Source organism: Mobula hypostoma, chromosome 10, assembly GCF_963921235.1.
Source record: "Mobula hypostoma chromosome 10, sMobHyp1.1, whole genome shotgun sequence".
NCBI lineage: Eukaryota > Metazoa > Chordata > Chondrichthyes > Myliobatiformes > Myliobatidae > Mobula > Mobula hypostoma.
In genome coordinates, this window is record NC_086106.1 from 54,223,853 (window position 1) to 54,246,490 (window position 22,638).

The 22,638-nt window shown below is 44.3% G+C and overlaps 1 protein-coding gene across 1 annotated transcript; it reads left to right on the forward strand.

Annotated features, from left to right (window-relative positions):
• Window positions 1–4,575: 4,575 nt before the first annotated feature.
• Window positions 4,576–21,827, forward strand: LOC134353303 (regulator of cell cycle RGCC-like). The gene is made up of 5 exons (XM_063061338.1): window positions 4,576–4,657; window positions 7,966–8,130; window positions 16,318–16,398; window positions 19,431–19,493; window positions 21,311–21,827. The coding sequence occupies exons 1-5, from the start codon at window positions 4,630–4,632 to the stop codon at window positions 21,319–21,321; spliced, it is 348 nt and encodes a 115-aa protein (XP_062917408.1). The 5' UTR covers window positions 4,576–4,629; the 3' UTR covers window positions 21,322–21,827.
• The last annotated feature ends 811 nt before the right edge of the window (window positions 21,828–22,638 follow it).

Sequence of the window (22,638 nt, forward strand, 5' to 3'; positions counted from 1 at the left end):
TTAATTAATACTGCAAACATTATATACAGTACTTATTAAACTAAGAATATTGGCTTCAGTGTCAAACAGTCCTATTACCTGAGGAGCAGACTGAATTTCAAAGCATACATTAAATTTTCCAATAGTTTATGCCTTTAAGCTTAGCACTACAAGAGGGAATAGAGATTTAAGGCTACAGACTGATTTATTGTTTCTGTTGGTCTGCTATTTCCAATTTAATATCTGCTTTCAGTTTTAATGTAATATGGTAATGAATGCTTTTCATACAGAATTAATATCTTGATATGAATTTCGAGGAAGTTATCCTTGCACACTGTACACATTCAGGTAAAATGAAACAATTGAAAAGGTTGAGATTCTCTTTGGATGATCAGCAATAAAACAGAATAAACCTGACGCTCCAAATATTACTTGAATTTATAAGGCCATGAACAACTTGTTGGACTGGAGAAAAGGCAAGAAGTTGTTCAGGTTTAATATCACCAGTATACATTGTGAAATTTGTTAACTTTGCGGCAGCAGTACAATGCAATACATGATAATGTAGGGAAAAACTGAATTACAGTAAGTGTGTGTGTATAATCAAATAGTTAAATAAGTACTGCAAAATCAGATATTAAAAAAAGAGGTGAGGATCTCCCTCCTGGCACTTATCCGTGTAAGTGGAACAAGTGCTACACATGCCCTTACACTTCCTCCCTTACCACCATTCAGGGCCCCAAACAGTCTTTCCAGGTGAGGCATCACTTCACCTGTGAGTCGAGTGGGGTGATATACTGCATCCGGTGCTCCCGATGTGGCCTTTTATATATTGGCGAGACCCGACGCAGACTGGGAGACCGCTTTGCTGAACATCTACGCTCTGTCCGCCAGAGAAAGCAGGATCTCCCAGTGGCCACACATTTTAATTCCACATCCCATTCCCATTCTGACATGTCTATCCATGGCCTCCTCTACTGTAAAGATGGAGCCACACTCAGGTTGGAGGAACAACACCTTATATTCCGTCTGGGTAGCCTCCAACCTGATGGCATGAACATCGACTTCTCTAACTTCCACTAAGGCCCCACCTCCCCCTCGTACCCCATCTGTTACTCATTTTTATGCACACATTCTTTCTCTCACTCTCCTTTTTCTCCCTCTGTCCCTCTGAATATACCTCTTGCCCATCTTCTGGGCTCCCCCCCCCTTGTCTTTCTTCCCAGACCTCCTGTCCCATGATCCTCTCGTATCCCCTTTTGCCTATCACCTGTCCAGCTCTTGGCTCTATCCCTCCCCCTCCTGTCTTCTCCTATCATTTTGCATCTCCCCCTCCCCCTCCCACTTTCAAATCCCTTACTCACTCTTCCTTCAGTTAGTCCTGACGAAGGGTCTCGGCCTGAAACGTCGACTGCACCTCTTCCTACAGATGCTGCTTGGCCTGCTGCGTTCACCAGCAACTTTGATGTATATTAGGTGAGGTAATATTCATGTTTTCAATGTCCATTCACAAATCGGATGGCAAAGGAAAAGAAGCTGTTCCTGAGTTGCTGGGTGTGCCAGTGTTACTAACTACCCTGGCAATGGAAAGCTTCAGACTAACAGCTCACCTTTCATCGCTAGCACTGCTTGTAAGAAAGAACATGATCAGTCAATGTAAGTGTCAAGTGATTAAGGACATTATGAATGGCCAAAGTTGGATTATGTCCAGTAGAAAAATAAAATTCTCTCCATTGAACGTGCATTGATTTGATAGAAAGAGTCCAGAAGATCAAAGACAGGGAGATTGGAGTGGACATGGAGGGAGCACTTTGGTGACAGGGACACATTTCAGGAGAGAGAGGAGCAGATCAGCAAATCGATCACTTATTCTTTTGATCTCCTGAGCAGGAAGGAGATGGTAGTTTGAAGTGAAAATACAGTGAGTACATTCGAAGAAGTGTGGAATGCTGCCTTGCACCCTGGAACACGTTGTGGGAGAAAGTAGATGAGCAGGGGTTGACACTGCTCGACATATAGAAACATTCTAAGGTGAACAACTACCTGGTAGACCTCAGAGAACAAAGAACTAGGTGCTGAAGAGGGAGTAGTTTCTTTACAATGCTGGAAGTGTTGGTGGGAAAGGGGAAGCTAAGTGGAGTTAGGCAGGTACAGGATGGTCTGTTGACTATGGATACTTCAGAGATTTGCAACGAAGCAAGAGCCCTTTATGATTGTGAATGGGAGAGAGATAACATGGAAATAGCAATGAATTGGATAGGGACTCTAATGAAAATGGTGGAAGGGAACCTTGGGAATCTCACAGCAGAACTTTTATTACCACTGTAAGGAATGGGCAGCCAATGCAGAAGGTATAATAGACTTCAGTGTAATCCACCAAATCTGGAATCTGGTTGGCTGGTTAGATTTATGAACTGAGAAAAGAGAATAGTTTTAGATGGGCCAGTAGAAGGTGGAAACTCCTCTGTATAAAGGGCATGGAACGTTACCTCTAGATCTTGTTTCACCCTTTCCAAGCGCCTTTTTATACCAGCCGGCTCCACTCTGTCAGTCCCGACGAAGGGTCTTGAGCCAAAATGTAAACTGTTCTCTTCCCTTCATAAACTCTACTCGTCCTGTGAGTTCCTGCAGCTTCCTAGATTCTAGCATCAGCAGTCCTTTGTCTCCCTCTTTCTCTCCCTCCCTCATACTCTCACCCCCTCCTTCCCCTCTCACCACCCTCTTTCCACCTCTCCCCACACCCTCCCTCCCTGCTTTCCCCACTAACCCACCCTACCCCTACCCCTCCTTCCCTCCCATTTACCCCACCCTCCCCTCCCTTCCCCTCTACCCCTCTCTCCACACACCCCTTCCCCTTCTCCACCACCTCCCCTCTCTACCGCCCTCTCCACCCCACCCTTCCTCACTCCCCCTTACAGATCATCCTTCGCCCTCATCCACCACCCTCCCACTCTACCGACCCTCTCTCCCCAACCCCCATCCCACTTTCCCCTTCATTCCCCACCTGCCCTCATCCCCACTCTCCCCACCGCCTCTCCCCCAACCATTCTCCCTCTCCCTTATCCTCTCTTCCATTCTCCCTCTTCACCCCCAACACCCTTCCTCTCTGTCCACCCTCTTCCCCACCCTCCCTCAGCACTCCTCCACCATCTTACCCTCACCGCTCCCCCACATTCTCTCCATCTTTCCCCATTAACTCCACCCTCCCCCAACATCTTTACCCTCCTGCTCTTGCCCCCATTCCCCACCCACCCTCTCTCCCCCACCTCTCCACTCTTCCCCATACCTTCCCTCCCCGACACCTCTCCTATACTCCCTCCTCTCCCCAACACCCCTCTCCCCCACCTCATTTCTCCCCTCTCCCCCACCCACCCTCTCCTATACCTCTCCTCCCCCTCCTCTCCCCCATACCTCTCCTCCCCCTCCTCTCCCCCATACCTCTTCTCCCCATACCTCTCCTCCTCCTCTCCCCATCTCCTCCCTGCCACCCCTCTCCCCTCCTCTCCCCCACCTCTCCTCTTCAACCCTCCTCTCACCCCCACCTCCCCCTTCTCTCCCTCATCTCCCCCTCCCCTTCTCCTCTCCGCCACCCCTCTCCCCTCCTCTCCCCCCACCTCCCCTCTTCAACCCTCCTCTCACCCCCACCTCCCCCTTCTCTCCCCTCCCCTCACACTTCTCCTCTCCCCTCCCCTCCCCCAACCTCTCCTCTCCCATACCTCTCCTCCCCCTCCTCTCCCCCATACCTCTCCTCCCATACCTCTCCTCCCCTCTTCTCCCCATACCTCTCCTCCTCCTCTCCCCCATCTCCTCTCCGCCACCCCTCTCCCCTCCTCTCCCCCCACCTCCCCTCTTCAACCCTCCTCTCACCCCACCTCCCCCTTCTCTCCCCTCCCCTCACACTTCTCCTCTCCCCTCCCCTCCCTCTCCTCTCCCCCATCTCTCCTCCCACCTCTCCCCACCTCCTCTAGCCCCTCACCTCTTCCACTTCTCTCCCTCACCTCTCCGCCCTCCCCTCCCCCACCTCTCCCCCCTCCTCTCCCCCCTCCTCTCCTCTCCTCTCCCCCCCACCTCTCCCAACGCCAGCTATCCAGCATTTTTTACTTTCATTTCAGATTTCCAGCAATTTCTGATTTCTGTATTTCTGCGTTACCCCATTGGAAACGAGTGGAACTGATTAATTGTTCGTGGGGATTTGTTGTCCAGGTTCAGTCAGAGTCTATTTGCCCTCGAATGACCCTCTAGAGTCATCTGCTTTCTTTACTCACACACAAACGAGGAATAGCCCTTCAAGCCGCCTCCCAGCAACCCTGATCTCACCCAAGTCTGATCACCGGATAATTTACCAACAGGTACATTTTTGGACTGTGGGAGGAAACCCCCGCAATCACGGGGAGATCACTTTACAAATTTCGGCAGAGTATAAGATATCCCATGACGAGTGGAGATCTTCCTCCGTGACGTTTCCTTCTATGACAACACATTGGTTTCTGCCTCCACCCTGATTCTTTAGACCGATTGGCTGGAGGGTAGACAAAGCAACATAGTTCGGGCCTGTGGTTGGTCATATGGAGCTTCGGGGCGGGAATATGAGAAACATTTAAATTAGCGATCTGCAGAGACGGCGTGAGAAGTGGAGCGGGCTTTGGCACCATGAGTTCACCCGACGCAGGCAAATCCGGTAAGAAAATAAATCTACATACTGGTACAGGGTTAATCTGAGACTGGCGGAGGTAGGGATTTGACATTGGGTCGGGCACTGGGACTCGAAGAGCTTCCTTAGTTCTGGGTCTGGGGACTGGGATTGATTGAAGCTGTCTTTAGAACGGGGTGTCTCTGATAAACTCCTACTGTAATTAAAATTGACCCTTGGATGATACTGCCTGAGACTGACTGTCAGGGTTTGGTACCAAGTCTGGCTGAGTCTAGCATAAGGATAGGGCGAGGATGGTGCTGGTACCGGGGCCGGCATTGGTCAGCCTGGTTCCGACCTTACACAATGAATTATCGGAGACACTCCTCGCTTTACCTTGGCTCCAGCCCGGAATGGGTGGTACCTGAGTTCCAATGTCAGGACGGACATGGAATACTGAAAGTTTAGGTATAGGAAGAGTTAACCCAAAATGTGAGCTTCTGCTCTCCCTCTCAAAATTCCACACCCGTACATGTTCAGATCGCTAACAACCATTTGCAATAAACTTCTAACAATATTCATCCGATTGGCTGGCCGCTTCTGCCCAACCGCAGAACTAACCTGCTGTTCTCTGTCCTGTCCTCATCCCCCTGTAAGATGCTTTATTAGTTTCCAGGTGTGGACGCCACGCGAAGCCCAAATCTTGCTCTTCGCAGCGAGTAGTTAAAGCTTACAGTGCAAATTTACAGAGTAGATTGGGCTCCTCCACAAATTCTGGTGTTTTTATTTGTTTCCTAATAGTCTGGCGGTTTTGTTTCCATGGTCTCGACCGAGGATTAACCAGCCCCAATTCAATAAATCTGCCAATGTTGGGAGTGGCCGGCATTTGTTTCTGCTGTAGTCAAAATCCGCCAGCCAGTTAGGTACGTAGAGCCAGTGGTAGGAAGATAATTTGGAGAGAAGGTGGTTATCCTACTGACTCTGAGATCCAGCACAAGCGACATGCTCTATCTGCAACCAGGTGCGTTGTTTGCCTCGCCCTGTGGTGCACAATGAAAGTTTATCTGCTAGCTGAACCACAAGGTTCCTGCAGCCGCCCTTTTCGCACCCACGACCGTTATGCCAGTTAAGAATGCAGGCAGAAGACACTTCGACCTGAAACTTTATCTTTTCGATTTCATTCCATCGATAAGATGTTCCAGTATCTTCTGTTTTGTTTTTTATTTTAAATGCACCATGAAGGCCGCCAGCCTCTTTGTGGGCATTCTCCTGCTTATGATACTCCTAGCACACCTAATTCCTACTGCGCAGTAAATGACCCAGATTAGAATCATGAAATCATTGAATTATATAGCACACGTACAAACCCTTTTCTCCCCTCTTTATCCATGTGATCCATAATGGCTACCTATGCTAATATCATTTCCCTTCAATGGCGACTCTTCTATGTCTTTTCAAAGTACTGTACTGTCCAAATTCCCTTTAAACGTCGTTATTTTACCTATCTCTGTAATCTCGGGTAGTTTAAATTGCAATAATCTGTGCCAAAATTCTTGGTGATAAATGCCCCTAAAACTTTGTGCTCTATCCACGGGGCTTCATCAGTAAAACCTGATCAGATAATGATGTGGGGGGGGGGGGTAGGTGATACCATTGCTCGTCACCCGCTTATTTGAGGTAAGTTTTCATACCAGCTTCATAAGAAAGGTGTTGTCCCTGAATAACTCTGTATCTCGGAGCTGTAACTCTGACCGCAACACTCCCAGAGCAGAAGATTATGTGCTCAATCGCATAACAGCAACCACTAAACTATGATTCAGAGCTGACTATGCTATTTCTGAGCCAGGACTAATGTATTATATTTTTACCTAACTCTCCATTATAGCTACATAAGAGAAAACTACTTGGTCAATTGCATCCCCTGTACCCATGCCGTATATTCTCCATCGCACATACCCGTCAACTGTCGTTTGACCCTTTTTGCTATTAACCTGCACCAAGGGGTAATTTACAATAGAGTACACCAGGTCCAAATTAAACCTGGAACACTAAGCCGTGAGGCAGTAGCTCTGCTCTGTCATCATTTGGCCCTACTTATCCCAGAGTGGGATGATGATCCACATTGGTGTAGCAATTATTATGCAATTCAGTGCTTTGCCTTGCTCTTCTGTTTCAGAGGTCAATTAAGAGTCACCACTTATGGGTCTGGTGTCTTAGTAGGACTAAGTTGGGTAAAGATGGTGGATTTTCTTGCCTGAAAAAAAAACTAGTAATCCAGGCCAATTGCCAATTTAATGGGTTTTTGTTAAAATTGTTTCAAATTATTTTTCCAGGATATTAATAGAATTTAAATTCCAGGACTGCCAATGTATTGGAAATTGATTTTTAGTCTAGGCTTCTAAATTACTAGTCTGGTAATTTAACCAATGCTATTGTTGTACCCACCCTGGACTAAAGCACAAAACCTACCACGTGTGTGCACTTTGCCTGTATTCAACCCATATTCTTCCAAACCTTTCCAATCTATGTTCCTGTCCTGATATCTTTCAAACATTATAATTAATTGTACCTCAGGGTGGAGACGTGCCTCCTCCAAAGGAGGTGGAAAGCATTTCTTCCCTTGGCTAGCACTGCAGATCAATCTTGGGCAAGGTGTGGTACCCATGTTTACCACCCCCACCCCTGATCAAGGTCACATGAAGCCATGGGAACAGGTGGTGGATGGTTGTATGATTACAAGTTCTGGTTATGCAACCAGTGACTCCAGGCAAACAGTGTCTGAAGAGTATTGATAATTACTGGGGTCACCTGTCTTGTAAAGATGCTGCCCAGAAGAAGGCAATGGCAAACCACTTCTGGAGAAGAATTTGGCAAGAACAATCATGGTCATGGAAAGACCATGATTGCCTATGTCATATGACACAGAACATAACAAAAGGACTGTACCTGCCTCTAGTCCCATCTGGCAGCATATTTCATCTAGTCCAGCCCTGTGCTTGTGGCTGGGGGTGGGGGGTGCAGATGGAGGAGGAAACGGCACTTGGGTCCCTTGAGGTTTTTCCTTACACTTTTAACCTATGCCCTCTAATCTTAGACTCTGCTTCCATCCTATCCACACTGCTCATGATTTTCAAACCTTTATATTGTCACTCTTTAATGTCCTTCACTCCAGAGGAAATGATCCAAACCTATTCAGTCTCTCTTTATAACTAAACTCTACCATCCCCGTGACAATAAAAGCCTCGTGAATCTTTTCTGCATCCTTTCCAGCTTAATTTTGTTATGTTTTTATGGTACAATTACTGTACTTAAACAAGTTGCTTAGCAAATTGTGATTTCTTTGTAACTACTTTCAGTGTGGGACGAGGTGGAATTCGACGCTGTTCTCAATGAGTTCAATGTGATCATTGATGATCTCTCTTGCTCTGCAAAAGCTGGTGCTCGGTATGAGGAGCACTTGAATCAAATGAAAAGGATGTGTGCCACTAGTACTGCGGATAGCGGAATTGATGACCCAGAAAGTGAGTAATGCATTTTGTGGGATGACTAACCATGTGGTTGTCTCATCTGAGGGGAGTGGTGATGAATTTATAATCATATTCTACTTGTACAGTTCAGATAGTTTTGTTCTAAATTCTGAACTAGCCAAATGACAAATTTGCTGTTTCAGTCTGTGCGTATACTAGACGTTGTCTACAGTGTGCTGCAGAGTTATTGCTACCTTGATATCAATGCACAAGTAGTCTTTGGTTTGCAAGGAGGGCATGGAGAAGTTCAAATTATCAGAAAATTCTTGCTCTATGGGATTTGCTACTGAGATGGCTGCAATTAATTTTTATTGCTCATATCAGTAAAACTGTGGGTGGGGCAATGAAGATAACAAAGTCTGCCAATGGAGAATAGAGTAGGAAGGAATGTATTTGAGCTGTGAGTGCTGATTTGTTGGGCTGCCTCTAAAAAGAGGAAATGTGTAGGTGCTGAAAATCCGAGCAACACACACACACACACACAATGTTAGAGGAACTCAGGTCAGGCAGCATCTATGGGAGGAAAATAAAGTACAGTCGAAGTTTCAGGCTGGACTGGTCTGGAGGTCGGGTGGGGGGAAGCTGAGGAGTAGATTTGAAAATTGGGGGAAGGGGAGAGAGAAACACCAGGTGATAGGTGAAACTTGGAGGGGGAGGGATGAAGCAAAGAGCTGGAAAGTTGATTGGTGAGAGAGACAGAAGGCCATGGAAAGAAAAGGTGGGGGAGGGGGAAGAAACCCTAAAGGGAGGCAATGGTCGGGCAAGGAGATAACTTGAGAGAGGGCCAAGGGGATGGGAAATGATGAAGGGGGCGAGGGAGGTATTACTGTAAGTTTCAGAAATCAATGTTCAGGCCATCAGTTTGAAGGCCACCCAAACAGAATATAAGGTGTTGTTCCTCCAACCTAATTGTGGCCTCCTCAACAGTGGAGGAGGCTGTGCGGGAACATATGGGAAGTGGAATTAAAATGGGTGACTATTGTGAGATCCCATTTGCTCTGGCAGGCAGAGCATAGATGCTCGGTGAAGTGGAATCCCAATCTACGCTGGGTCTCACTGATGTACAAGAGGCCACACTGGGAGCACCAAACACAGTAGATGACCCTGACAGACTCAGAGGTGAAGTGTCAGCTCACCTGGAAGGACTGTTTGGGGGCCTGAATGGTAGTGAGGGAGGAGGTGTAGGGGCAAGTGTAGCACTTGTTCTTGCAAGGTTAAGTTCCAGGAGGGAGATTAGTGGGGAGGGACAAATAGACAAGGGAGTCACGAAGGGAGCGATTCCTGGTGGGGGCGGGGGGGGAATTGGGGGGTGGGGTGGGAGAGATGTGTTTGGTGGTGGGATCCTGTTGGCAATGGTGGAATTTCTGGAGAAATATGTGCTGGACACAGGGACTGGTGGGGTGGTAGGTGACGACAAGAGGAACCCTATTCCTGGTAGTGTGGTGGGAGGATGGGGTAAGAGCAGACATGTGTGAAATAGAAGAGATGCGGTTGAGGGCACCATTGATGATGGAGGAAGGAAAGAAAGCTCCTTTCTTTGAAAAAGGACTTCTTCATTCTAGATTGAAAAGTCTCGTCCTGAGAGCAGGTGCGGTGGACACGGAGGAATTGAGAGAAGGGGATAGCGTTTTTACAAATAGCAGTGTGGGATGAGGTATAGTCCAGGTAGCTGTGAAAGTCCATTGGTTTAAAAAAGACATCGGTAGATAAGCTGTCTCCAAAGATGGAGACAGTGAGATCGAGAAAGTGGAGGGACATGTCAGAAATAGACCTGGTGAATTTGAGGGCAGGGTGGAAGTTGGAGGCAACGTGGATGAAATCGATGAGTTCACCACAGGTGCAGGAAGTAGCACCAATGCAGTTGTCAATGTAGTGTAGGAAAAGTACGGGACAGTCGCCAGTGTAGAGATCGATTTCTCAAACTTCCAGTAATGTCTCCCCACCCCCTCCCTTCACTATTTCCCTCCCTCTTGTCCCTCACTTATGTTATCTCCTTGCCAACCCATCATCTCCCTCTGGTGCTCCTCTCCCACATCCCTTTTTTTTCCCTCTTCTCCTATGGCCTTCTGTCTCTTTCACCAATCAACTTCCCAGCTCTTTGCTTCATCCCTCACCCTCCATTTTACCTATCACCTGGCATTTCTCTGTCCCCTTCTTCTCTTTCTCCCCCCCCATCTGAAATCTCCTCTTCAGTTTTTTATTCTCCAGTCCTACCAAAGGGTTTCAGCCCGAAACGTTGACTTTTTTTCCATAGATGCTGCCCTGCTGGAATTCCTCCAGCATTTTGTGTGTGTTGTTGGGCGGTGTCTAGTTCCATTTAGAGGTGGGCTTTAGAGACATTTATTTGGGGTTTGGGGGGGTCCAGTCATCGATGCTCTGATATGATGGTGGTGGGTGTTTGTGTTACCTTGAATCGCAGGAAAAACTCTTGCAAGAGTCCTGCTAAATTGTCTGGTCACTCACCTAGAGCTGAGCCTGCTGCCAGAGTCACAGTGTGGCTTTCACAAAGGTTGTGGGGCTATTGACATGATTTTTGCCATGCGCCAACTTCAGGAGAAGTGTCAGGAGCAGAATTGTGAACTCTACAAAACTTTTGTTGACCTCATGAATGCATTCGCCACTGTCTGCTGACATGGCCTGTGGAGGATCATGTCAAAGTTCGGCTGCCCCACCAAATTCATTAGATGGTACGCCAGTTCCATGATATGATGGCCAGAGTGCTGGACAGCGGAGAATCCTCTGAGGCATTCCCAGCCTCCAATGGCGTCAATCAGGGCTGTGTGCTCACACCCACACTGTTCAGCATGATGTTTACTGCCATGCTGAATGATGCCTTCCAGGACAGTGATGCTGGAATCAGCCTCAAGTACAGAGTGGATGGGGAGCTCTTCAACCTGAGGAGACTTCCAGCTATTACCAAAGTAAGGGAGACTGTTCTGAGAGACTTCCTCCTTGCTGATGACTGCACCCTGTATGTTCGTTCAGAATAAGCAATGCAAGTCAATATGGACAAATTCTCCACGGCTTGTGACAACTTTGGACTCACCATCAACGTCAGAAAGACCGAAGTCGTGCACCAGCCTGCCCCTTGTGCACCGTACACAGAACCGAAAATCACAATCAAAGGACAGAAACTGCAGGCAGTGGACCAGTTTACGTACCTTGGCAGCACCCTCTCCGGAGCAGTAACTATTGATAGAGAAGTTAACTGCAGAATAGCAAAGGCAAGTTCTGCTTTCGGTAGACTGCGCTCCACTGTATGGGAGCATCAAGGAATCTGCTCAGCAACAAAACTGGAGGTCTACAGAGCTGTGGTACTCACTATCCTCCTGTATGCCTGTGAAACATAGACTGAATATCAAAGGCATGCAAGACAGCTCAACCATTTCCACGTGACTTGTCTTCGCAGAATATTAGGCATCAGATGGCAAGACAAAGTACCAGACACCGAAGTTCTCTCCAGAGCAAGTCTACCATCAGTCCACACAGTGCTGATGAGAGCACAGACCTGGTGAGCAGGTCATGTCATCTGCATGCTGGGTGAGCGCATACCCAAGCAGCCCTTTTGTTTTGGAGAACTCTCTGCTGGAAGACACTCGTATGGAGGGCAGAAGAATCATTACAAAGACACACTAAAGGCCTCCCTGCAGTCGCTTGACATAGACACGACCTTCTGGGGAAATGCTGGCACAAAACCGCCCTGCCTGATGCGGCCTCATCCACAAGGGCTGTCAAGCTTACGGAGCAAGGTACACTGCAGAAGCACAACATAAGTGTGAGCTGAGCAAGTCCAGAGCCACCAGCGCAACAACTGCAGTGCCTACACGTCTGCCCAACGTGTGCCAGGACATTCCGTGCCCGAATTGGCCTGACCAGCTGACCAGTCATCTTCGGACACATCTCATCCAGTCTCAAAGTGACTAATGGTGTCGAGGTCTTCATCGATGACGATGGATGAACCTTCAGAAACCAAGGGGATTGCTGGGCCCCTGTGGAAAGCTGTTAACAGTGAGCCATGATGAGGCTGAGCTGAAGCTACACATTAGCTGGACTTGATTTTTTTTTTAAAAAAAGTAAAAACACTGGTTTTCTTTCCTAAAGGCTGCTGGTAATGCAGTTGTGTTTTTACTTAAAACGGTTTCTTTTCCATGTCAATGTAAATATGTTGTGCGATCTGGAGCAAAGTATCAGCCATTATCTCAGAGTGGTAGAACAGTTATGTGGGGTTGACTGACTTGTATATGCTTCTACTTTTGTTCCTACATTATTTTAAACATCATTTTACCAATTATAACCAAACGTGCCTTCTCTACAGTGTGTGGAATGAGAATGAATTTAGTGTACCAGCAAACATTTATATTATTGTAAGATTAACTCTTAATTAGAAGCCACCAGTACAAATTACTCCATCTTGTTTAAAACAGTAACTTGTACTGAGCAGGTTTGTAATTTTCAGTTGTGTTGGGTTTCACTGTTGGAATTGACTTCCATTAACCAAATTCAAACGTTGTGGATGTAAACTATTTTGTATAAAGAGCAACTCTGGTGTACAGATATTTATCTCCTGTTACAAAGTACTTGAGTTTATACTATTGTTGTTAAGGGTTAGCCATTCAGGACTGCGAAGAATAGAAAGCTTTCTCACACAGGGCGGTTAAATCATTGGGATGTTCTCCTATGGAGACTTAATTATTGGCAAGTCTGAAACTGACAGAAAGGTGTTCTGAAAATGTAGTGATTGGTGGTGAAGTGCTGGTCAAATAAATGACCAGCAACTGAATAGTAAATCTGGATCAAGGGTTATATTCCTCACTTTTCTTTCAATTTCTCCTAATGACCACATTCGGGAACATAATAAGAACACTGCCATATTCAGGATAACATTGAGAATCACTGCATACTCTGCACATGGACACTCTCTATGGATGGTTAATGATGAGGAACATTGCTCTACGCTGATAACATAGTCCAAATCTTTCTATTGTTATACTCACTGACAAAAGTCTTCCAAACTTTCACAGGCAAATATTTGCCATTCCGTTTAATTTGCTTCATCTGTTCTAAATTTATTTTAAGACTTTTAAACTGGGAAACATTTCATCCTTATTTATAGTAACGGGAAAACCAAATACAAACAAGTGGAAGTCTATTGTAATTCTAAAGGACATGGTGCAATTTGTTCTTTCAGATAGACATTCACATAAATCCCATGTATACACTGTACTGGAATTTGATTAACTGTTATATTGTAAGCTTCCATTTGTTTCAGTATTAATCTAAACAAGTCTTAATTACCTTTTGTAGAAAAATTGTTCTCTGAGTAGGGCTTGCCTAATGGCTTACATGGTTCTTCAATTTGGTGAGCATGAGCTAAATTTGTAGGTTGTGTCGTAGGCTGTTCAGTATATAGTATTAAAGACAATTTCCCACAGTTGGATGTAAAAGATTCCATTAACCAATTGCCTCTACTATTCTGACCAATATTTATCCCTCAGCAAACATCTTTTTAACAAAGATTATTTACTTAGTAATAAAATTAGTAGTGCAACTTTGATTCTGTTTCTTACAAAATACAAGTGATTATAGTTTGTAAAAACCACCTCCCCAACCCCCTCGCATTTTTTGTTTTTGGGCATTCGCATAGGATCAAATTCTGGCTTTCATTCCCGTTCTGAGAGTTGTTGAGGACCTGCAGATCTTGCCTTGGGTTGGGTATGAGGTGTATTTGTAGACTGGGAGATGGTGTTCCATGTACCTGTTATTTTCGTGCTTCTGTGTGCTCCTGATGCGACCATCTTCCTGTATGCTCCTTCCTCATTTTGAGTCAGGGATTTTCACAGATCACTAGGAATGTTATAGTTTTCGGAGGCCTTGAGAAAGTTTGAGAGGAGCACATGGGCGCAGTTGGTAGACATGCTGCCTCAGTGCCAGAGACCTAGATTCAATTCTGAGCTCTGATGTTTGAGTTTGCATGTTCTGACATCCTTTTTCTTTTCTGACATCCCAAAGGCATATGGGTCAATAGATTAATTGACACCAATTAACCTTGTGTGTTGGAGAGTGGTAGAATGGAGAGAGACTAGAAGTAATATAGGGTTAGTGTAAATGTGCTGTGTTGACTCAATGAATTGATAAGCTTGTTTCTGTGTAGGCTCTCTAACATTCTTTGTCTGCCTGGTAATCTGTTTAAATTCTCCATTGGCTGTAAAGTGTATTAGACTGCCTGATGTGGATGAAAGGTGATGTGTAAGCACAACACTTTTTTTCCTAGAATAACTTTGACAATGTTGGAATGAGTTATGATGGGGACAATATAACCCTTGCCATTATCAGTTGTGGATTGGATTGTTTCCCACCTCCAATCGCCCTCGCTCGGAGGGTGAGCAAAGGATTCTGATCCCAGTGATATTGGGGATGACAGTGGAAGGGTACAAGGATGCAATTTTAATCTAACCCATCCAATGGGAAACTAATAGTACATTCATTACCATTATTGTGACTAACAGTTTTACTGTTAATGTCACTACAATTAAAACTACAGTCCACCTAATTTCATTGATCTGCTCCTCAGTAAGTGAAGTTAAATGTATTCAAGTTTGCGTGACATTCTATTTATAAAATTCCACAGTTGACTCTATCAACAATACTGCTCATTGAGTCTTTACTTGGACTCTGCTTGAGATGATGGTTTAATTCTGCTTTATTGAACTCACTTTAAATAAAGCCACAAAGAGAACTGAGCAGTCTTTAATTTTACAGTTGGGTTTTAAAAACTTGCACTACGCTTTGTTTCATCCAAAGTTAACTAAAATATTATTGCAGTTTAATTTCTTTCCTTTCCCCTTTCGTAGAAGGGGAAAACCATATTAAGCTTTCACATGCCTTCAGTGTATTCCCAGCAATATCACTTCATTAATGTGGTCACCCTTTGTACTTGAGAATGAATCATATTCACTTTCTGTATGTATGGGGGAAAACACCATTACATGCTGCTTTCCACAGCTCCTGATGAATAGTTGAAGCTCTGTGAGCACCTGTCTCCTAAGTACAAGAGTGAGTTGCCTCCACTATAGTTCTATGTTAACTACTACAGAAGCCACAGGCTAAAGTGGGACTCAACAAACAGTTGGGGCAGGAAGCTCTTAATAGATTGGATGGTGGTGCCCTCCTTTGGCCAGTTTCTACATGCTCTCGGAGTTTTGGTGCAATTCTGTTTTGCGTGATTGTGAGCCACAGATTCCTATAAATCAACATAGAATGATAGGGAGGCTTCAGAACATGCTCAAACTTTTTTTTCTTTTCTCCCTTATTCCCATCTCAGATCCCACCCCCCCCACCCCCCCTCAGACCCCATGATCCTACTGGTAGACTCTTCCTGTATCCGACTTAGGATTGTGAGTTGTATGGGGCCTAATAATGTGTCACCACCCATTAACGTTGCCTGGGTGTAATAGAAACTTGGTGCTGGGGGGTGTTTTCCGGGAATGGTTCTTTATCCTGCCAGAGGAATTGGAGATTTTGTACAGACAGCATTGCTGGTGTCTTTGTTTTGTAGGTAATCCAAGTTTCTGACGTATCCAAAATGGCAGTTATCACTGCTGCCCACCACACTGAGGCCTTGGTCAACAAACAATCCGCTTGAGGAATTCAGCAGGTCAAGCTGCATCTATGGAGGAAAAGGGATGATTTAACATATTAGGTTGAGACTCTACATCTGTGTCTCATGCCTCCTTCTCACTTCCATATCAGTTGCCTCTCTTCTGATTTAAATCCTGAGGCAGGGTTGCAACCTGAAATATTGACTATCCCTTTGCATTTCTCCAGGCATATGTGCTGCTCGACCCACTAATTTCCTCCAGTACTTTCTCTTTGCTCCACTTGCAGTCTCTTGAGTCTCCATCCACTTTTTGCTGTTCTTAGAGCCAACAAACACAATGACCATTTTGGGTACAGTGGGTTGCACCTGAGAAGTGCTGATTAAATCGGGGAAAGCAACGTGGTTGTGCTGCAAGTTGGAGAACAATCAGGTGATTCTAATAACTGTCCTCACTCAGGATCATGTATCCTTGCTGTGACCGGCCCTTTAAGGCAAGTGGAAACCTCTGTGGATATGTTATCTGAAATGGGCCTGATGCTTTGGAGGCAGTCAAATAAACATCTTCCCTTTTTTTCAATTGGCAGGCACGGGATCATCTGCTAGCAGCAGCTTAAACTGCAGTGTCGAGAAGCTGAACTCCATTGATGCAACAACAACAACCAAAGGTAGGGTCTAGGTAGCGTGCAGTATTATCTGCTCTAGCTGCCTTTTATGTGGGGCCATGGGAGCCCAGATGTCAATTGTGTAGTTCATGGAAACCCTTGAGATTCACCAAAGGTGCAGGATTTGGTAGCTCTTTTCTGTTTGTTTACATGGATATCCATGGGAAAGTGCAGAGAGGACCAGGAAGAGTTGCAGAACATTGCATAGAGCAAGCACTGGCCTTCTTGCTCATGTTGGTGCTGACTATGATGTCAATTTAAACTAACCTCATTTGCCTTCCCATTTCATGTCTTTCTAATTGCCTCAAAGGTTTGTTGTGTCTGTTTCCATTACCTCATATTCCAAGCACCTACTATTTTTTGGTTATTTAAACAAAATCTTCCCTCTCAAATGTCTCTTTAAATTTTCCCCATATCTCCTTAAAGTTGTGTGTTGTATTTGACATATCCACCCGGGGTGGGGGGGGGGCGGGGTGTGGAAACACTACCTGCCCTTTCTATGCCTCTCACAATTTTATACCTCCTATCCGATCACTCTTCATTCTCCACTCCAGGCAGAATAGTCCAAGTTTGTCCATTCCCTTCCTCGTAGCTGATGCTCTAATCCAGGCAACATCCTGAAAATCTCTTCTTCACCCTCTCCAAAACATTCACATCCTTCCTGATCAGAATTGCACATCACAGCTAGGACAGGGATAGTGGTATAATTTTAATTGTTTAAGATGGAAATCCTGCAATGTAGATATAAACAGGTGAGCTACAAACAATGGAATAAAGAAGAATATTAGGGTCATTGGAAGATGCTTGAAAAAGAGCAGAACTTGCTGAGAATGGGGAGGAAGAAAGCAGGATACCAATGTTGCCGATCGGTAAATATTCCTTGCCAAAATTGTGGTGAATGTCACAATAAATGCGGCTGTTGTATTTGTGTGGCCAAACAGTTTTGCTGTTTTTGGCTGCCCACAATTAGCAGCATTGGGTAGTGGAAGTTTGGCATGGTCCATGGAAGTATTCCTCATTGAAGAATTAATGTACTCCAGACTGGTTGTTTGCAGCTTAGTCCTAGAATCTGCTAACTGTTCAAAATTTTCTTCTCCTGCTTTGCTTTTGTAACTTTGCAGGAAGTGTGGTGGAAATGGTAAATTGTTAAACATGGGCCAACAGGGCCTGTAGCTGGTGACCTTGTACAAGCATGGGTTCTTGGTAAATCCTGCTACATTAAGGTTGCCTGAGCTTGCTAAAAAATTTTTTTTCTGACAATAGTCTCTATAAGAATAGAAACAGAGGCAATTTGACTCAATTATAGATTTTCTCACATTAGTTGTCCATCAGGCCAGGAGGTAGACAATAAGGGCTCAGCTGTTGTCTAGTGTGGGATCAGTGTCTGTGGTCAGCCATAACTCGGTTGATGCAGCTTACAACGGAAGGATTTTAAAAGTCCAAATTTATCTTGAACAGTTCTGCAGCTCTCATAACTTTATTTTTATTTTTTGTTGAACTTGGGGGTGGGGGGGTGGTGTTAAGTAAATCAAAGACTGGATAACAAGTTCAAGAGAAAGATTTAACAATATATTTCTATTTCAAGTCATTTTTGTACTTTCCCCAATTGTTTAGCAACCTTTTCTAGCTGTATCAATATCCAAGAATACTCTTCTCTCTTCAGCTCTACCCTTTCCCTTTGCTTCATCACTAGAAATCACAATTCCAGTTGAGATTGCCTTGCAAAAACTTTTCACCTCTGCATTTCTTCTCCTGTAACCCAAGTCTGCACCAAGCACATTTGTATTATCTTCTCTTAAATCTGGGTATGTCTCACTTTTTCTTTTTCTCCATGTGGACTAGGCAACTGTGGAATACCAGCACCCATTTCTAGCTGTCCTGGAGAAGTTGACTTCTGGCCATGAACCCGTGATCTGTGTGGTCCTTCCACTGTACTGTGTTACATACCCCGTAACTGGGTTACCAAACCAGCAGAAATGGACCACTTAGTTGGAGTCTGGTTAACAGAAACTAATAAAGTTTTATTAAAGAGATAAGTAACACAGTACTCTAATCGTAAGGATATAAATGCAACAGGTTAGCAATGATAAAACACACATGTACACAGAACTAGGGTAATAGGAATCAATCAAACTCTATCGCAGTCTAGGGGTAAAATAATCAGTCCCAAGTGACGCAGAGTTCAGTTCAGCTTAGTACAGTTCGCAGTAATCGCTGTTGTGCCGTTGGGGAGAGAGATAGATATGCAAATCTGATTCAGACAGACCTTTGAGATTCTTCGCAGTTAGCTTTTGGGTGAACCCTTTTAATGTCTTCTGTGGTCACCGACTGTGACCCCTCCGCTCCGGATACGACCGTTCTTCCGCAGTGAACCCAGCACCCAGGCAAGGGTGGGCACACACACCAGGTTCCTGCTGATCATACCCTTTCACCCTGTGCGTCTATGGTCGGTTCCCGCGATCAGACCTCCAAACTCTCACCAACTTGTGGGGGCACACCACTCTTCCAGGGTCTTGTTATCTGTGATCTCGTGGTGTGTCGTGCCTTAGCGAGCCTGTTCTTTTTATCCCCCTGCTGGGGTATCGCCTGTCCATCAAACTGCAAACAGTCCAGGTTCAAAGCAACTGGTCTGTCAATATTCTGAAATGTGTCTCTTTCTCGTTAATCTCTCTCTTTTCTCATTAGCATTTTGAATGTTTCTCCATTGTCTCTCTTATCTCTCTCCTCAGCATCAATCTTCTGATAACTTGGTTTGTCGTCACAACTGTCAGTAAATATTTTAAAGTTGGGATGTACTTGGTTGTCCTCTGGTCAAATACTTGGTCTAAATAGCAGGAAAAAGGTCACTGATTTCTGTAACTTTCTGCTAAGGAAGCTTTAATACACTTCTGCAGTGCGGCTATCATGTGCATGTCCTTCTGCAGTACACCCTATCTGAATTGCATTAAAAAAAAAATTTGATATTAACAAAGTAGTATGTTCCTTTTGTCTTTGCTCATTTACAATTTGTTGATTAATTTGTTTCTTTTCTAAAGCTAAACTTGGAGACACAAAACATCTGGAGGATTTGATTGCTGACCTGGATCAGACATTAGCAGGTACACAATAATTTTAAAATATATTAGGAAAACTCAGTAATCAGTAATCTCTACTGCCAGTTGCTTTGCCTCCTTGAGGTGTTCTTGAACTGAGCTCTGCTGCAATGATTGAATTGAGAAGTTGTCTCTTTCTGTTGGCATTAGTTTGCCCCACCGGTTCTTATCCGGTGATCTGTCCTCGCACCCCATAGATAAGTTGCTTGAAAAGACACTAGCTATGCCTCAGATGAGGATCAAATTTAAATGCCGTTCCTATTGTCCCAGAAACTTTGAGAATCTCCCTCTACCACACTGGGTCCTGTTGCTTCTTCTCACCCATTTATTTCCTTTGGTCCCTTGGAAATTTGCTGGATTCACTGGAAATTTTAATATACTGTATAACAAAGTGTCGAGACTCTTAAATGGAATAACATCTGAAATTCAGCAAGTCCAGCACCACCAAAGTCCTGAGAGCCAGATTAATGGCATTAAGCTATCCCAATGGAGAAACCCATCTTATTCACTAATGTTCTTGCAGAAGCAGAAGTCTGCATTCCTTTCTATCTTTGGCCCAGGCATGAGAACAGACTCATTGCTGGGCTTGAAAGTCCAACATTCAGGAGAAATGAGGGGTGGGTAGTAAACACTGGCCTAGCCAGTGCTATTGATATCCTCACTACAGAGCAAGTTTTTAAATATACTGGATGACCAAAAGGCATTCCAGCCACTGGTGCACATTTCAGTGTGCACTCACTGTTGTAATGCAGGACATGCATCTGTTAATGTTGAATCGCAGTGAAGTTGTAATTATTGCATAAATTTCAGGGAGGTGAAAAATGATCAGGAAGCCTGGGAGAAATCCCTTGCTCACTTGAGTATTGCCATTGTACACAGGGGACCGATGTGAATTGAATGGTGTTGCCAATAGCACAATATCCTTTCAGTCAGGTACTGGAGTGGTCACTGAGGTGATCATATTTAAAGAAGCATTGAGAAATTCCATGTTCTCACTAATATTTACAGTATCTTTCAATTGAATCACCTGCCACACTGGTTGTACAATATTGTTGTTTCAGCAGGAACAGCAATTGCTGTAAGTAAATTGGCTGTAATGTTTCCTATGTTACAACAGGAATTACATTTTTACAGTACCAGCTTGGCATTTGGGATACTTGAGCTATGAAAGGAGCTGTGTAGGAATGTATCTCATTCCGTCTTCCCACTACAGTCTGGTAGTTTAATAACTGAAGTGTTGCGACTGAGTGACAGTTTATCTGTTGTTATGCACAAGAGATTCTGTAGCTGCAGGAAGCCTTAAACAAAACACACAATGAAAAGAGTCCTGATGAAGGGTCTCGGCCTGAAACATCGACTGTTTATTCCCTTCCATAGATGCCCCTGATCTGCTAAGTTCCCACAGTATTTAGTGTGTGTTAATCCGTTTTCCCTCAATTTCCACTGATCAGGATTGTGAAGCATGAGGTTTGTAACCGAGCAATCATTCACTAGTTTGGTTTACAATCCCCTGTATTCTAAAATGTATTCACTTAAATACTATAAAAATGGTGATCTTAAATTTGATAAATTATAATCCATCACCCACAATCTCAAGATTAAACTGAAAGATTAGGTGGAAAAATTTAACTTGGTTTCAACACAATGGATTCTGCCTTATTGTTTGTGAACAAGGACAGGGGACATTTTCAGAGAGGAAGTATGATGTAACTTTTTTTCCAAACCATTTTTTTAGTTGGTAATTTGCACTTCAGTGTACAAATAGGAGTTAACTGTTACCCTCCCCATTTTTAAATTTTTGTGTGCTTTTATTTCTCTTGCAGAGATGATGTAGCCATTGCTGAGATGCACCATTGGCCTTGCGCAAGAAAACATGAGAAGATTGTATCAGACCAGATGCAGCCTCAGTGAAGCTTGGCACGAAGTACTTCAACATTTGCTTGCAAAACCGAAACGTGTATGGGTGAAACTGTTTATCGGAAGCTGCAGAATTGTGCAGACGAGCAACCTGCACAGGAAGGAAGCATCTTTTAAAAGCTGTCATACTGTAATCAAAGTCAATTCTGCTGTTGCAAACCACCTTTGTTTAATGTTGAAAGTAATGTCAAAGTTTGCACTTGTGAAACTTAAACACATATTTATCCATATCTCAAAACTTCTAACCTGCAAACTTGTACATTTTGTAAAATATATTTATTTACTTGAAATTAATGAACTACCAGAACTCAATGTTTACTTTCTGACTTAAATATTTCACTTGTAGCCCTGTATGTGAGTAGTGTAAAAGGCACAAAGGATCAGAATGTAGGAATTGGAAATCTGAAACAATAAATACAAAACGCTGGATACTTGATGAGTCAGTTAATGGTTTGGGTTGAAAAGCCTTCAACAGATCTGAGATAGAGACAAAACTGGTTAGAGACACAAGAATAATGCTAGAATCTGAAGCCAACAGTGAGTTGCTGGAAAAACTTATGGAGCAGCCAGCTTCAGTAGAGATTTTTTTTTTAAAAAACAAGATCAACTTGATTCAAACTCAAGCAACACAACAAGGTATGCAAAGGCTTTACTTTCACAGACAATGCATTCAGTAATGTTCATATGCATCTTTAAAATTAATTAGCACAGTTGCCACTAAGCTGGCCCTCTGGAGTGATATGCTAATACAATACTTAAAGAGCTTCCACATCCCCACAATGCTTCCCTGTCCAGTGGCAGAAGAACCCTGGACTGTGGTCCTTCCTCACTGAGCCCTTTTGTTGGCTGTAGCAAGTTTCAGTTTGTCCCTCAGCATGTACTCCTGCAACCTGCAATGTGTCATCAGCAGCAAAAACCTGTCCAAAAACTTGGGAGACCAACAAATTTCAGCAGACCAAAGGGCATCTTTCACAGAGTTGATCATCTTCCAGCAGCTCTTGGTGACCATCTGTGTGTATCCTGGGAACAGCCCATATATCTGTGTCCTCTGTTACACAGCTGCTCAGAATGAGCCTTTCTCCACACCCTCTTCACAAACCCACAGTCCGCAAAGAGGTGAGTCACCACCTCATTACAAGTCAGTCATCCAGTGAAACAGGGTTGGTGTTTAAGGGTGAGAACTAACCATGAGGCATTCTGACAGATAATTTGAACAGTCTGCTCATGGATTCAC

Bases quoted from the DNA above. Each gene is read 5' to 3' on its own strand.
- LOC134353303 (XM_063061338.1), top strand. From the start codon at position 4,630: ATGAGTTCACCCGACGCAGGCAAATCCG. The intron at 4,658-7,965 runs GTAAGAAAATAA...AACTACTTTCAG, and splicing joins ACCCGACGCAGGCAAATCCG to TGTGGGACGAGGTGGAATTC. The intron at 8,131-16,317 runs GTGAGTAATGCA...TTCAATTGGCAG, and splicing joins CGGAATTGATGACCCAGAAA to GCACGGGATCATCTGCTAGC.